The 16,345-nt window shown below is 49.4% G+C and overlaps 1 protein-coding gene across 3 annotated transcripts in view; it reads left to right on the top strand.

The window, feature by feature from the left end:
• The first annotated feature begins 5,657 nt into the window (after positions 1-5,657).
• KLHDC4 (kelch domain containing 4) overlaps positions 5,658-16,345 on the top strand; it is a 31,540-nt gene continuing 20,852 nt past the window's right edge. Inside the window, exons 1-5 of one of the 3 annotated variants that reach the window (XM_027513848.1) lie at positions 5,658-5,825; positions 9,099-9,190; positions 11,660-11,738; positions 12,314-12,412; positions 16,209-16,345. In XM_027513848.1, the coding sequence (XP_027369649.1) occupies positions 5,727-5,825; positions 9,099-9,190; positions 11,660-11,738; positions 12,314-12,412; positions 16,209-16,345 (506 nt within the window). In that variant the 5' untranslated portion in view covers positions 5,658-5,726. Of the gene's footprint in view, positions 5,826-9,098; positions 9,191-11,659; positions 11,744-12,313; positions 12,413-16,208 lie in introns of all 3 variants that reach the window. The other 2 variants (XM_027513850.1, XM_027513849.1) reach the window with 2 other exon arrangements.

Below are 16,345 nucleotides of genomic sequence, written 5' to 3' on the forward strand. Positions count from 1 at the left end.
TTGCTGACAGTAAGTTGTGTCCAACTTTTTGTGACCCCACGGACTGTAGTCCGCCACGCTCCTTCTGTCCATGGGATTTCCCAGGCAAGAATACCAGAGTGGATTGTCATTTCCTTCTCCTGGGACTCAGGGATCGAACCCACATGTCCTGCATTGGCTGTGGGATTCTTTACCACTGAACCACCTGGGAAGACCATGTGATGTTAGAGGGATTTAAAAACTCAAAACCCACCAATATCGCCAACTATTTGGTCAAGGAGTTTGACCTTTTTAAAAACAAATTTAACCTTAGGAACAGATGTGCAGTTTCACAGACCGCATGTCCTCTAGGCTGATGCCTCCGAATCCCATGTCCGGGGGAGCTGGCTTCAGGCTGCATCTGGGTAGGTTTAGGGGATACAGTGGCTGGTAAACAGATGCACGGCTGCAGGCTCACAGGGCAGCGTGCAAGATCCTCAGCTTCCTCACACCCTGCTTGCTCCCGGACTCGCTGTGATGCTGCAGTTAGCAAAGCCGCATGGCTCTGTCTTCTGTTCCATTTCCTGCACTATTGCCTGGTAAAAGCAAGAATGAAGCGGGCCCTGCACTTGAGAGCCAAGCAGCTGAGTGAAACTACAACATGGAGCTTTGCTTTCTAAATTAATGCATTATTCGTTCATTTTTGGCTGTGCTGGGTGCTGGGTTTTCATTGCTGCATGCGGGCTTTCTCTAGTTGCAGTGATCAGGGGCTGCCCTCTAGTTGCACCTGTGCAGGCTTCTCATTGTCGTGGTTCCTCTTGTTGCAAAGCGTGGGCTCTAGAGTGAGGGCTCAGTAGCTGTGACACACGGGCTTAGTTGTCCCACAGCATGTAATCTTCCCAGACCAGGGATTGAACCTGTGTCCCCTGCATTGGCAGGTGGATTCTTAACTGCTGGACCACCAGGGGAGCCCCAGATCTTTGCTTAGTATCAGTCAGCAGGAAATTTCCTCTATGCTAAGCATGCTTGTGAGTGGAAGGAAGACTGTGGGTGACTTTGGGGTTTCCTTCATCATACGTGCCTACATTTTCCAAATTTTAAACTTAGTATATATTAATGACACACTGAAAAATACCATTTAAAGACTGAGCAGTGCTGTAGTATGGTAGACTAGGTTATTTGGACCAATCCTCCTATTCAAACTAGAAAATGATGGATAAACGTTGAAATGAGTCTTCTTAATGGCATTGGAAAGCTAACAAGGAGTCAGAATCACCAAATGGGAACCTAACCAGAAGTACATATGAAAAAAATTGGGTAGAGGCTGGGCTCAGGGATGAGTCTCTTCTGGGCACAAGCAGGCATTGCCACACTTTACTTCAGTTCAACAAGCTTGAAGTGCAAGGAGTGTTGTTAGTTGCTCAGTGGTTCCGACTTTTTGCAATCCCAGGGACCATAGCCCACCAGGCTCCTCTGTCCATGGGGATTCTCTGGGCAAGAATACTGGAGTGGGTTGCCCTCCTCCAGGGGATCTTCCCAACCCAGGGATTGAACCCAGGTCTCCCACATTGCGGGCAGATTCTTTACCATCTGAACCAACAGGGAAGCCCTGAAGTGCAAGGAGAGCTCGGCAAATCCTCGGGGGCAGGGGGGTGGATCTGAGAGGAGATACATTGCAGACGAACAGAGATTCCCTGAGGATCCTGACACAGCAGAAGTAAGCCGGCTCCCCAGAACCCCAGCAACTGGGGAGGTCACCCCAGTGCCAAGGAGGGTGGGAAGGCAAGGTCCCTGAGAAACTGTGACCACATCCCAGCCCTTCCTTGGATTTTCAGCCTCAATTTGCATCACCTGGATTGTCCAAAAGACAATCTGGACTGGATGTCACGAGCTGGCAGTGCCCATGGCTGTCTGGCAGCAGCAAAAGCAATTCCCCTTGGGAGAAAGATGCTCTGGCTGAAGTCTTTCAAAGGTTATTCACCAGCAGTTCTTCAAGACAGAAGCAGCGTCACTGCAGCACAAACGGATTGATATATTTCCTCTAAGGACGAGACACGCTCGAAAATGTCTGCAGGGAACTGAAAGCTGTAAAAGTGATCCAACAGATCTGAGAAAAATAGACCCTTTGAAAATTACTAATCATAATCAAAAGTTATATGGACAAATTAGACAGATTTGATGGGGTTCAGCAAACAATCCATGAACCAGTAGGAGGAATTTTCCAGAAGGACGGATTATCCAGAAGTGCAGCACAGAGGGAAAATGGGGGAAATGAAGAGAGGTTAAGAAAGCCAAAGGAAAGGAGAAAGGAGCCCCAGAAGAGAAAGGAGTAACAGCATCTTCTGAAGGGAGAGTGACAGAGAAATCCTGCCACGCATGGCTTCACGGGGACCAGCCATTTCCAAGCAAGGTGAATAAAAAGAAATAAACAAACATATCTTAGTGAAACGGCAGGATAATAGAGAGGAAGGTAAAATAAAAAGCGGTTAGAGAAAAAGAAAATTATTTTCCAGAAGGATCTTTAGAACATCTCCAAATATCTGGAAACAAACTAACACTTCTAAGCAACCCAAGGGCCAAGGAAGAAATCAAAAAGGGAATTAGGAAGTATCTCGAGCAGAATGAAAATCAAAGCACAAATATTAAATTTTGTAGGATGCAGCTGAAACAGAATTAAAGGGAAATGAAGAGCTCTCAAATCAATGAATTGAATTACAAATAAATAACAAAGAGATCTCCAAATGTTTAGAAATTAAACACTTTAATCCCAGAAAGGAGAAAATTGTGCTATCACCCATGATGAAGCAAAGAGTCTGTATTTACCCTTTCCCCTCAAATGTCTAGAAAACCAGACAAAACATATGAAACAAAGGTTTTGAAGTCACTCCTTCCCTTCCCTTCCCTCTTCCCCTTCTCCCCCATCCCCTCCTTCTGTTCTTATTCCCAGCTTAATTTCACAAAGCATTTGAGGAATGCCATCAGGCTTGTCTCATTAGAACAAAATCTCCTCGAAGCTGGTGGCTGGGTCTTCTGTTTTGTATCTCATGTGTCCTGGTACAACGTCGCCAAGTTGTAGTATATTGGATGTTGTTAAATGAAATGGATGTTGTTAAATGAAATGATCGTCTGTTAGTCCACAACCATTGTGACCCCACTTGGCAGCACACAGAATCTCTTAAATTTGTATTTTGCTTTGTATTTCTCTAAGCTTTTGAAAAACTTTTATTTCATTGGATTCTCTCAGGAGTTCTGTGCAGTAGGTGGACAGGTTTAATATGATCACTTTCCAGGTGGTTAAGTACAGAGATCCACTTCATCTGTAACACGCTTGGAATATCTCTCCTGTTATACTGATTGTTCCTGGTAAGGATGATTAGAAGTTAGACGCCTTGTTCATCTTTTTTTCTCTTCTGGATTTCAACTTGAAGACAGCAGAGGGCGCCTGACTACATGAAAGGTACGCTCTAAATGGTAATGATAGGTTAGATTTAAGATTATTCATTAAAGTTTCAAAAATGTGAATTTCACTAAAATAGGACTCTGTACTTCATCTTTCTACTATTTTTGGATTCTGATCTCATTTTAAATGTTCTCTTCTCCTTCTTTTTTGGTAACGAGAGTTTCAATCTCACGTAAATCACCATGACACTATTAATTCCAAGAACCTTCCAATTTAGCTTCAAGATTCTTTCAGATAATTGAAGTATTAAATCCTGCATCTACCAGATCCTTCCAAATCTTCAGTAGGGAATAGGATCCCCCTTTGGTAGCTCTGAAGAGGCGACAACTATAATGTGTTGCAAACAGACATGCTGTGACTGAAGGGCCATCTTGCTTCAAGTGCATTGCCTCCAGACTACCCAATTCTCAGAAAAGAATACAAGGATTAGGTATGTTCTTAGCCATATTGCACTAGAGGGAATGTAACAATTTCTGAGAGGCAGTATTGAGGCTTTGACCCCTTGTTGCTCACCGTTGAGGGTAATTATGTCTGCAGGCTCAGGGGCCAGGTTCCTGTGAAATTCTGCATTCCCTTCTGACTGACTGCTAGCTGGTTCTTTTCTCTGGCATCTGGAATGTCCTCCCATTCTCCTACCATCAGTGCTGGGGACAGCAGCAGCCTGAATCCTAGTCTACCCCCGCCCTCATAGTTCCCCAATTATATTTTCCTTCCTGAAGACTAGGTTTATGGACAAAGCTTGGAGCTGGCTGAAAAAGCACTCCTCCCTGGCTGCTCACTGATTAATAAATTGATTGGATCTAAGTTGATTTTGCTACCCATCAGGATTCTTGGATTCTTTGGCAACCCACTCCAGTATTCTTGCCTGGAGAATCTCACGAACATCAGAGGTTGGTGGGCTACAGTCCATGGGATTGCAGAGTTGGACACAACTGAAATGACTTAGCACAGCACTCATAATCAACAGAAATTGATGAGGCCAGAGAAGAAATTCAGCAAGGCTTTATTGGGACTTCTGCTGCAGCAGGAGGGAGCGAAACCAAGTAGCAGGTTCCCTTGCTTGTTCCCAGATCGGGGATGGGGCAGGTGAGCTGGTCCCTTATACAGGTGAGGGTAGGGTTGGTCCAGAGGTGGGGGGGATGGGGTGGTGGTGGCTTGCTCACTCCCTTAGTGGTGCTGTGTGCAAGGATCATGTACAGTAACCATGCTTTTGTTTCTGACTTCTCAGAAGTGGCAGTTGGGGTTTTTGTCTTTTTGTATCTTGTTCATAATTTGCCCCAACTGTGCATGTATGCGTGCAGTTGTTTTTAATCCTTTATAGTTTCTTTGCATTTTGTTTATGGAGGAGGCATTTGTCCAGGTGCAAGCACTGAGGAAAGGGTCCCAGGTCCCAGCCTGTCTCAATTTCTTTAAGGCTGAGTCTTGTGGTGTTTCACTCACAAAGCAGGAAAGATTATTTCCTCGTTTATGCTTTCCCTTTGCTGTGTGTTTGCTTGTCCTTGTCCTTAATTTGTTCTATTTCCTGATTCTGAGCATGAAATTATGCCTTCTAAGCAATGAGAGGCATTTTCACTCTGCTCTGTCCAAACCTTAGCAGTCCACGTACTATACGTATTTTTTCGCATTTATTACGTTTAGTCAAAAGCTAGCGGGCAGTTTCGGTTTTCCAGACTTGGAAACTGACTGCTCTTGGAGCGGGGTCATTAGCCCTGCGCCATGATGGAGAGAGCAAGTCCCCTCACACAGTATACTTGAGGACAGTCACCTAGAAGAAGACGGGTGGGCAGGGCTGTTTTTCTTGCCGAGCACAGTATCCTCAGCCCCTAACAGTATCTAGTGCGTTTTACACCTTCGCTCGGGGTCTGCGAATCCTTTAAGAGCATGACCGTCTCTCCAGGGCAGGAAGCCACAGCAACCATTTAATTTGCTCAAGGGTTCGTGCTACCGAGTAAGCCAACTAAGCCACTGTGCACGGGGCTCAGCACTGTTGAACAAACACGGCGGAGCGACAGGCGCCGCGTCCCCGGCACAGCTGAAGGGGGAAGAGGAAGGGGCGCGGCCTCGCTGCTTCTAGGCGGACACCACCCCGAGCCCGAAGGCCCAGGCCGGTTTGTATAAACGGACCATGAAGGACTACGGAAGCAGCCATCCCCAGGAACAGGCCCCACCATTCGCCCGGAAACGCGCGAGAGGCGAACCGGAAGTGACGCACTCTCTACGCGCCCCCAGCACGTATTTCCTGCGCGCCGCGCGCGGCGCGCCGCTAGAGTCTCACAGGCGGTTCAGAAGCCTCCTTGGATCCGGCGCGATGGGCAAAAAGGGCAAGAAAGAGAAGAAGGGCCGCGGGGCGGAGAAGACGGCCGCTAAGATGGAGAAGAAAGTGTCCAAGCGCTCGCGGAAGGAGGAGGTGTGCGGGCCCGGGGGGCGGGCAGGCTTCTTTCGTCCGGGGTCGCGGGCGTATCCGGGCCCCCCCTTGAGGGGCGCTGGCGGCGGCCGGGCTGATCCGGGGCACCTCTGCAAGCCTCAATCCTCCGCTTTAAACGGGGCACGTGACCCTCAGGGCAGCCCTGAGCAGTGAGCATCGGTGGAGGGAGTGGGACTGTGGGAAGTTCCGTAACTGTTGATGGTGACCAGGGATATTTCTCTGTGTCTGTCCCTGTTTCCCTCTGTCTCTCCCTTCCTCTCCCTCCCTCCTTCCTCTCCTACCCTCTTTATCTTTTCACGTCTTTAGCAGGGTCTGCAGATGACTCAGTACTAAACTTAGAAGCGAGCGCTCTGTTCCTAATTGACTATTGCTCAGGGACTCCCTAACCCAGGACAGTTTATAATGGTTAATGAGTGTTTGCTGCCTCCAGGCTTTGTGCTCCCTGGGCTTTCTCACAGCCAGTTGAGTTAGGTAGCTTTGGCGTCTCCACCTGACAGTCAGGAAATCAGAAGCTAACAGGTTACGCAGGTCAGCTGTGAGGTGGCCGGGAGCTGAAATTTGACCAGACATCTCACATCCAGAGCTATTGACCACATACCCTGTCCCTTTTCTTCGTAAGGCATTCGTGTGTCTGTTTCATCATCTATCAAATAATGAGGTTGGGCTCTTTCTCTCTCCATCTCCCGTCATTTTTCAGTTGGGGTTGGGGTGGGTGACTACGTTGGAGGTCTTTAGGGACAACTTAGAGTTCCGCTCAGCACAGAACTCATGTCTCAGATACCTGGTGACATCTGCACACAGGTGGCGGTCACACAGATTGATTCCTTCCCTTCTGCACGGTCCTGCTGAAGCCCCATTTCTTCACCCTGTCTGGGCGACCTGCATCTCCTGGGCTCTGCCTCCTCAGCAGCTCACTCCCCAAGGGCTTGCAGGGAAGGTTTTTAAAGACAGGGTGACAGAGGGGGCTGTCGCAGCATCAGCTCATGGACATTCTTCTGTTTGGTTGATAGTGAAGTAGTTGGGAATCAACGTCATCAACCTTCTGATTTCAGCTGGTCTGGAGTCTCCATCCTTGTGGGCAGCATGCAGTTAACTTCTTCCACTTGGTAGGGTTTTCAGTATCTGCAAAACAGCTCAATGGACATGGCTCAGAATGTCCATGGCTTAAAGTCAGAAAAGTCCTGACTTTAAGGCTAAGTTACTTTTATTTTGTCTTTCTTGACTTTTTTCTGCAATTTCCCACTCTTCTGATTAAATTTATTCTTTGGAACTTGAGAAGGCCTGGGAGGCTAAAGTTTTTCTACAGACAAGAGTCAGGCGGGGGACATGGCGGGGGTGTGCGGTGGGGTGGGATGGGGTTGTTCTGTCCTGGGAAGACCCCAAAGACCCCAAAGTCTTGGTTAGAAGACGGCACGGCCTGTGCTTCTAACAAAGGGGGCGACCAGACCTGCTCCCAACCACAGACATCATGGTCGCTCCTGTTCTCGAGTGACAGGGTGTTCAGTGCTTCCTGCTAACCTCGCCCAGCGTGTGTCAGTGCCATGACTGATACTCGCCCCATGACTGATACAGCAGCTCTCCCTGCAGGCCTGCTTGTCGCAACCATGCCTTCCTCCCACCTTGATCCCGTCTTCCCTTCTGCGTTAAGGAAGGTAATGACACTGGACTGGAACCTCTGAGTTCGTCAAGGTTGCACTAGTCCCTTGTTCACCTGTCCCTTCCTGGAAAGAGCCAGTGGTTCAGTAACTTGTCTTTAGTACCTAAAGGAGCATGTTTTGCACTCGGGACTTGGAGTCAGCAGGTCAGCTGTTACACAGAAGTAATAGGATGACAGGTGTTTCTGTGGACTCTTGTGAGGGTGCAAATTGGTAGAGTCAGTTGGGTCTTAAATTGTCAGTACCTACAAAAATGGCAGATACAACATAGCAGTTGCACACATAAAGATTTAGCTTGGAAAAATTACCCCCAGCTCTGCAAAGACAGGTCCTCCAACAGCCATGGTAGTATTGCTTGTAGAGTTTTGGAGTTGAATCAGATGTTCAGCAGCAGTGGAATGGGTGGAGAAGCTGTGTGGCACTGCCACCATGACAGCGAACAGACTCAGGGCATCAGGCTGCTCTTTCAGCAGGGTAAAGCAAAGAAGCAAGTTGCAAGGGAATATTCAGTGTGATGACATTTACATGGAATTGGAAAACTTGAAACAGTAATGTACAGAGCTTAGAGATACGTTAACAGGTAGTGAAAGCATATAGAAAGATGCCTGAGAGTCAGGAGCCCTCAGTTCCAGACAGCGGCTGCTTCCGGGAGGTGAAGGGGGTACCATGGGGAGGGGGGTTGCAGGTGGCTGTTCAAGCCCAGGGCAAGTGATGTTCTGCTGAAAGAAGCCAAGAGGGAGCCTGGGCAGCTGGAGAGTGAGGAGGTAGGGTGAGACATGAGGTGGGCGAGGGAGGAAGAATGGCCTGGAAGTATTTGTAGGTGCAGGAAGGACGCCTCTCCGACTTTCAGGCCCTGCAGAGTGTGGAAGCTGGGCAAGAGCTGGCATGAGGTGAAGTGGGGAGAAACGATGGGGGACAGATGCCAGGTGTCAGCATGAGCCAGGTGCTAGGATGAGCATTGACAGGCAGGTGGGAGACTTTGCTGTGACAGACGGGTCAGCATCCCTGTGGGCTGGGGGACACTAGTGTAAATTCAGGGACTGAGGGTGGGAAGTCTGAGTTCCAGCACTGCCCAGCCGTGTGCAGAAATAGGCACCTTAACCTCTAAATCTGTAGTTGTAACAGTGGAGATGTTCTTACACGGGTTGGCTGCAGCTGGTAGTTGACGACCCCCCGCAGTGTGCAGGCACATGTCAGTAAGCAGACTGACATGTCTGGGTCACTTGGAACTTCATTTTGTTATGTTGGTAGAAGGTGGAAACTAGATAAATGAACTTAGAAATGTCAGACCCTGCTCTGCGGACAACAAAGCAGGCTGGTGTGGTGGCCCGGGCTTCGGTTTCTGGCGGTGATTGAAGGTGTTGGCGTGAAATTGGGTGGGCTTGTCTGAGAAGAAGGCCTTTGGTGGGTGTGGGGAGTGAGGGTTTGGACTGAGATGACGCATGTGCCGTGTGCCGGAGCTCAGGTGCTGAGTGTTTGTCCTGTGTCAGCTTCTGTGACTTTTAAGTGGAAGGAACAGTTCTAATTCCTGTCAGGTCAGGGGGTCTGAGGAGAGCTGACCCAGGCATTTGGCCATGTGTAACTGCTTGTCTGTCTGCAGGAGGACCTGGAAGCCCTCATAGCCCACTTCCAGACTCTCGATGCCAGAAAGACTCAGGTCGTGGAGACACCGTGCTCGCCACCTTCCCCACGGTAAGCAAGCTACAGGGTAGCTTCTGACAGTTTTCTGGTAGAAATTGGAAAGCTGCTTGAAACAGGCACCATGTTTTCATAAGTAACCGGGCACTTGGGCATTTCCATCATTAGAACCCACTAGATCAGCTCCTACTAGACAAGGCGCTTTTTTCACCTCTGCCTCTGACGGGTGGGAGGGAGGCAGTTCAGCTCTGTTGTTGCATGGAAACACGGAGAGGAGGTCCGCCAGCCCTGCTGCTCATCAGGGAGGTTATGCGGGTTTGAAACCCCACCTGGTGACAACCTGTGTTGAGGGTTTTTTTGTAGACAGTGTTGTGTTAGTTTCTGCCATACAACAAAGAGCCTCAGTTGTGCATGCATACATAAAGGTTGTTGTTGTTTAGTTGCTAAGTCATGTCCAACCCTTTGTGACCCCATGGACTGTAGCCTGCCAGGCTCCTCTGTCCATGGGATTTCCCAGGCAAGAGTACTGGAGTGGGTTGCCATTTCCTTCTCCATGTGTCTGAGGTTTTTAAAGGCTCCTCAGAGGTACAAAAGTTAAAAAATCAAGATGCTTTTCACTGTGCTCATTCATAGCGCTTTTATGTTCTCACGTGGAAAGTGTGACCATTAAACATAAAACTGTAAGCCATTTTAGATGGGTTTGTAGTTTATGTGAGGAGCTCCAGTGTCTGTTTTTAGGGTTTCAGACCCGGTGGAAGGAGGAGGAAGGAGCAGGCTGTGGTTTTTTCCTTGGCTCCTTATCCCTTCGTTCTTGCCTCCTCAGCAAATGCCAGCAGTTCTCTGGTTTGATGCAGGACCCAGGGCTCCGTCATTCTTATCCCTGCTCCAGGCAGAGCATGGCCAGGACACAGAGCTCCTCGAGCTAGGAGCCCAGGGAGGCCAAGTGACCCTGATGAGGAGATGCATGTCCTTCGGAGAAGGGGAAATGCCTAACTTCCCAAGCATCCAGGGCTGTCTTGTTAAGCTGAGAAATGATTTGCTTCATTTCCTTCAGGCCTGAGTGGAGGCCTTGGCCCAGCACATCACAAAGGGAGGTGGTGGAGTGTCCCCTCAGCCTCAGTGGGGTGCAGGACATGGCCTGAATCCCACGACCTTGCCCCCGGCATGTGGTCGTTGCCTTTCAGGGTCAGGAGCAGTGTGCTTACTTCTGAGCGGACACCAGGGGCTTTCCCTAGGCTCCCAAAGGTTCCTCCTGTCCTTCAGTTCATAAATTCCCCTGGGAGTCAGGGTTTATTTTCATTTTATTTGTCATGTTATCTTTGGGTCAAGCCTAAGGGTCACATATGGTAGGTGGACATGTTCATCTGAATTGTTGAAGCAGATAAATCCATGAGATCGTGAAGGCTTTACCTGTGCAGGGCCCCTGAGGGAACTCGCTTTGAATGCGGGTTGATTTTTTTGGGGAGGGGGGGATGACGTTTGCCTTAAAGTATGTTGCTCTACAAGTCAGGTGTAATGTTCCAGTATAATTTGAAACCTTGGCAGTGCCCTACGTCACAGGTCACTGGGCAGCTTCCTGAAGGAAAAGGGCAGGTGCTAGAGCTGAGATCTGCTGGGACACAGACCTTTCAGGGGTCACCTCAGTACCGTCTCACTTCCTACCACGCCATCAAATTACAGGAAAAATCCATGAAAATCACCAAGTTTAAGTGTGTGTATCCCCACGTCTTTGCTCAGAGATGATTTAATGGGAGCGTGAGGGCAGGGTGCTTGGTTGTATTGGAGACCAGGGTGCACTATTTTGACTTGAGGGTTTGACTACAGAGTTTCTCAGCCTATAGAATGTCTCTGTGTATAATAAATCCCCAGTTAACAACGACAACAAAAAAAAAAAATAGTTTTCCCTTTCCCTTTGAGAGGCATTGTTTGGCATTGATGTGGTAGAGGACATCTTGGGAACACTGCCCCAGGGGCTTCTGCACAGAGAATGTTTTCCCTCCCCGTGGCCATACCCTTCAGTGCTTCCTGCTGAGATGTCAGGGCTCACTTAAAACTCCTGCAGAGCTGTTGCCTCATCCTCATGTGTGAAAGTAAGCAGAAAGGTGTGTGCATTTTCCACATGGAAGCAGTCTGGGATGTGTATTGAAATGCTTGAATAGTGGACCTCTGAAGACAGTTAGATTGTGATGTAGGAGGACAGAGCTGTGAAGCAGGACGGCTCTGGGGAGAGTGGCACAGGAGTAGGAGCCCCCAACTCCCCCCCGCCTGATGATGTTTCGCCAGATGCTGTGTGAGAGGCGCTGGGCCCTCCTGGGAGGCTAGCCTGGCTGTCAGTGTCCTGAGGGTGAGGCTGCCATTAAGGGCCATGCCTCAGCTTCCGTCCTCAGCCTGACTCCTCTTTCCCAGAAGTTCAGGACAAGCTGGTCCCCGGTGGTGCAGCCTGTGGAGGGAGGGAGACAGGCCCTCAGTTTGGGCGTCACGTGGTTTGATTTTGTGTTGAGCTGCTGCTTGTGTCTCTTGCAGGTTAAATGCCTCCCTCTCCACTCATCCTGAGAAAGATGAATTAATCCTTTTCGGAGGTGAATATTTCAATGGCCAAAAAGTAAAGTATATATTTTATTCTTTCCCTTCAAATTTTCCTGAGTCTCATTTAGAGGAAAATTCTTTTTAGGCACTGATGTCAAATTCCCATTGTTCTTTAACTCCCCGTCACGTGTCCTGCCTCCACATGGCAGGACTGGCCTGGGGTGTGGTCCTTGACAAGCCACCAGGGTCCTTGCGGGCCCTTGAGGGTCACGGCTCTTCCTGCCTGCATGAGGTGGGCCACGCCCTGCTGTCCTTCCTCGTGATAAGTTCCCAGAGGTGTTTGAATAGGCAAAGTGCTGATACATGGTAGAGCAATTGATAACATCATAAAAACTGTAAGTTTTATTTTTGAGCAGACCAGGTAGCCCTGTGTTTCAGAGCTACAGATGAAATAGTTCCAGAGTCCTGAGTTCAGCTTCCCTGCATGGCAGTCCAGAGGTGGTCTTTGTCTTTGTGTCAGCATCCTGGAGGGTCCAGGAACTGGCCTTAGGAAGCACACTGCCCAGGGAGAGCTAGTGATTGAGCTCTACCTTCTGCTTGCCATTGCTTGTGTGGAAGCATCGTTCGTGAAGTTCCTCTTCCTTCCTGCAGACTTTTCTGTATAACGAACTCTACGTCTACAACATCAGGAAGGACAGCTGGACCAAAGTGGAGATCCCCAACCCACCTCCAAGGCGCTGTGCTCACCAGGTACGTGTGTGTGACCGTCGGCCTCCCCTCTTCTCATGTTGGGGTCCTGACGCAGGATTCCGTGACGGACTTTCGAGCTGGCAACCTCCTCACTCTGCTGTCTTCGCCTGGAATGTGTTTTTTCTATTTTTTGGCTGTGCTGGGTCTTCGTTACCACATGGGCTTTTCTCTAGTTGAGAAGAGCGAGGGCTGCTCTCTAGTTGCGGTGGCCTCTCTCATCACAGAGCAGAGTCCCTGGGGCATGCGGCTCAGTAGTTGTGGCGCACGGCCTCAATTGCTCCGCATCATGTGAGGTCTTCCCAGACCAGGACTAGAACCCATGTTCCTTGCATTGGCAGGCGGACTCCCACTGGACCACCAGAGAAATTCTCTTGTTCATTCTTATAACTAAGTATTTGAAACAGTGTTGGGGCTCAAAAGGTAGTTTGAAAGAGTGAAACCTCTCCAGTGTCAGCCTCCCAGGGCGTGACTGAAACATTCCTCCACACTGTGGTTCTCCTCCTAATTCAGTGCTCAGAAGTAGCCTCCTCACTTGAAATTGGGTCCACAAGGGGGACCTGCCTGCCTGAACTGCATTGACGTCTCGTGCATAGCAAGGCTTGCAGCCATTTGGACTGGTTCATATTTTGGAAGAGAAGCGTGCACTGCTTTTTGATTTAGAACCTAGATCTTAGTAAGCCTGGGTTTTAATTAGTAAATGGCTCTTGATAAGTTCGAGTCCATTCACCTGAGCCTACTCCAGCTCTGAGAACGTGTGCACCCCGGCCTCCAGGCTAAGCACCGAGTCCTGTCCTGGTCCAGGAGTACTCTAAGTGCCTCCGCCCGATGCCCGGCCAGTTCCCGGGCCCCAGGCATGCAGGCTGAGGGGCTTCTTTGGTGGTGTTTTCTTATCTGTTTCAATTAGTTATTAACTGTCCTTGAAGAACTAGTATCATAAGAGTCTTTGAGATTTTGGTTCAGTCATTTGGGCAGGCTCTGATTCATATGTATATCTTGTGAGTACTTCTTGAGTCTAGGACTTAACTTTATCCCTGTAGGTAAGGTTGGCTTGCTATTTACTCTGTGAATTTTCCAACAAATCAGAGCTATGGGAAACAGAAAATTGGGGGTGAAGTCTTTTGCCTAGAGATCATTATAGTTCAAATTCCACTGTATTATATTTTGAGATGTAAAAATTTCCTCATTTTGGACTAGTTTAATGAATGTGGTAACAGAAGCCACGTTCTTTATCTTCTCTTTAATCAATCACGGGTAGAAGGAGTAGAAAGAGAAATCTTATATGTGTACCCATCATTCTGTCATTTCTCTGAGATCCTAGATTTTTGGGGGTGAAGTTTATTTTAGCAGGTAATTTGAAAATTTAATGCCATTTTCTAAAATTAATACAGCTGGTGAGAGAAAGGAAAAGGCCACAAGGCCCCCGAAGGTGTGCCCAGCAGCCTCGTGGACCTCACTCATCAGGTCTGCCTGGTGCTCCCCTCCCGGGACCCTCCCTGGGTAGAATGTTCAGATGCTCCTGTCTGGGTGGACTGAGCAGGACTGTTGAGAGTTGAAGGGCGGGGGAGGAGGGGTTTGGGCGCAGCTGAAGTTCACCTCTTCTTACTCATCTGATGGTTTGTTTTTCCCGAAGCAACAACTCACTTGAAACAAAACACGTTCTTGCAAACAGTAGAACAAACAGTTCCCTATGGTTTAAATAAAGAGTCACCTCTGTTCTCGTCAGCCTTTGTGTGTGCATGAGCAGTGAGTAGTCGGTGTTTACAGAATGCCTACTCCTGGGTGATTGGAATTGTGCCCACAGTGCCCAGGGGAGCTGCAGAAGGCATTTCCTTGCAGCTCAGTCACAGCTCTGTCACGTTCCACCTGAGCAGCAGGGGTGGCTTGCTCACTGGGAACTGGACATCTTTTACACGCGAGGCGTACTTCCAGGGCTGAGATGCACCAACAAAAGGACCCATTTACCATTTTTTATTATGTCTCCTGGGTTGTTTTCTTTGGTCCTGGTGGCCTGGCAAGTTGTTAGGACTCGGCTTTCCCAAAGTGGGTGCATGTGGCTGACATCAGAATCCACTCACAGAGTCTGTGTGTTGTTTTGGACTCCATTGTGCCTTTTTTTTTTTTGGCCTTTGGAGGGAGAGTTGTGACCTTAAGGTTTTCTGGACATGACTTTATTCCATTGAAGACAACAACACAGAAACCCAAATGCCTGGGAAGCGTACAGCCTTGTGTGACACGTAGGAAGGTAGACACTGGTGGGGGAAGCCCTGCCTCGGCCTGGGAGCAGAGCTGTCCTGCTTTGGCCACTGGACGGTGTTCGACCTTTGTTAGGTCCAGGGAACGGTGGCCTTCAGTCCGTTCAAACCATTACTTCAAAACAACTGTGAGTATGTATATGTGTGTGTGAACATGTGTTTGTAAAGGAATTTATTGCTTTATTTTCAAATACATAAATTAATCACTCCAAAGTGGGCCAGGGGGCTCAGTGGTAAAAAATCTGCCTGCAGTGCAGGAGACACAAAAGCTGTGGGTTCCTTCCCTCATTGGGAAGATCCCCTGGAGGAGGAGATGGCAACCCACTCCTGTATTCTTGCCTGGAGAATCCCATGGACAGAGGAGCCCGGCAGGCTACAGTCGATGGGGTTGCAAAGAGTTGGACACAACTGAGCGCATATGTGTGTGTTTTCTTTGTACTGTTCTTCCCAGTTGATGCATTGTTTGTAATTCTATCCCAGGCATTAAATAGCTTCTATAATAAGATATTTCAAAACTGCGTTGTATCGCAAAGCGTGAATATACCACCCAAACTTCTTTAAACTCAGAAAAATGTGTTATGTTTGGGCCTAAGCTAATTTTCATGTCTGGTTTGAAGATTTGAAATAGTTCCTTACAATCACTGGGGTTTTAGAGTCACAGGAAGTTGATTTGTCTTCTGATAGGTCAATGCTGAGAGGGTGCACAGAACTGAGTGGAAATGGCGTGGGGGGCCACATCACCCTGCATGTGTCACCGGGACCCTCCAGTTAGTCCAGGGCAGGGGCGGCATGGTGATGGAGCCACAATTCTGCGGCATTAAGCTTAGTTAAGTGACAGCCTGTGCTGCAGTGAAAGCCTGGGGTGCTCCGAGGGTGCCTGGAGGCGGCGTCCTGGGAACCACTGTTTGACCGCCCAGTGTGTGCTTGTCCGTGGAGGTTTGCTGGGGCAGGAGGCGTTCACCCAGAATGCTTGGGCGTGCCTCGTGTCCAGCTGCCCCAGCCCACTTCTCCTGTCCCAGCCACACAGTGCCTGCTGCCTTGGACACTGCTTCTGAGCCCCCGGCCAGGAGCTACTCGGCCACTTGGTGTGAAGATGTGCCCAGTGGCCTGCCCTGCTGCCAGAGCCCTGGGACTGGTGACACCAGGGCAGGGTGGCTCTCCGTCTGCCCCCTACAGGCATTCACTGACTAGGTAGCACCCCCACATTTTTGGGGTACTGGCAGAAGTGATTTCTGTGAAGTCTGTCCCCTCACGTGATTCACATAAGAGCAGCCAAGTTGAGTCTCCCCCAGCCATGCCCTCCCTGGGTGGGGGGCCCTCCAGGGAGGGGCTCCATTGCCCACTGGCCTCCAATGACTGTGGCTCTGTCGGCCCAGGCAGTCCTGCATAGTCCCGTGTGACCTGTGAGTCCTGGGCCTTCAGAACCAGAGGGGCAGGCCTTTGAGGCTGGGGTGTGGGCTTGGAACCGAGTGACCAGGGAGAGGTCTCCAGTTGGACTGAAAGCTGTCTGGCTGTGCCCTGACCCATCACCATTCTCTCAACAGGCCGTGGTGGTGCCCCAGGGTGGTGGGCAGCTGTGGATCTTTGGTGGGGAGTTTGCCTCTCCTGACGGAGAGCAGTTTTACCACTACAAGGACCTCTGGGTGCTGCATTTGGCCACCAAGACCTGGGAGCAAGTCAG

Source organism: Bos indicus x Bos taurus, chromosome 18 (assembly GCF_003369695.1).
Source record: "Bos indicus x Bos taurus breed Angus x Brahman F1 hybrid chromosome 18, Bos_hybrid_MaternalHap_v2.0, whole genome shotgun sequence".
NCBI lineage: Eukaryota > Metazoa > Chordata > Mammalia > Artiodactyla > Bovidae > Bos > Bos indicus x Bos taurus.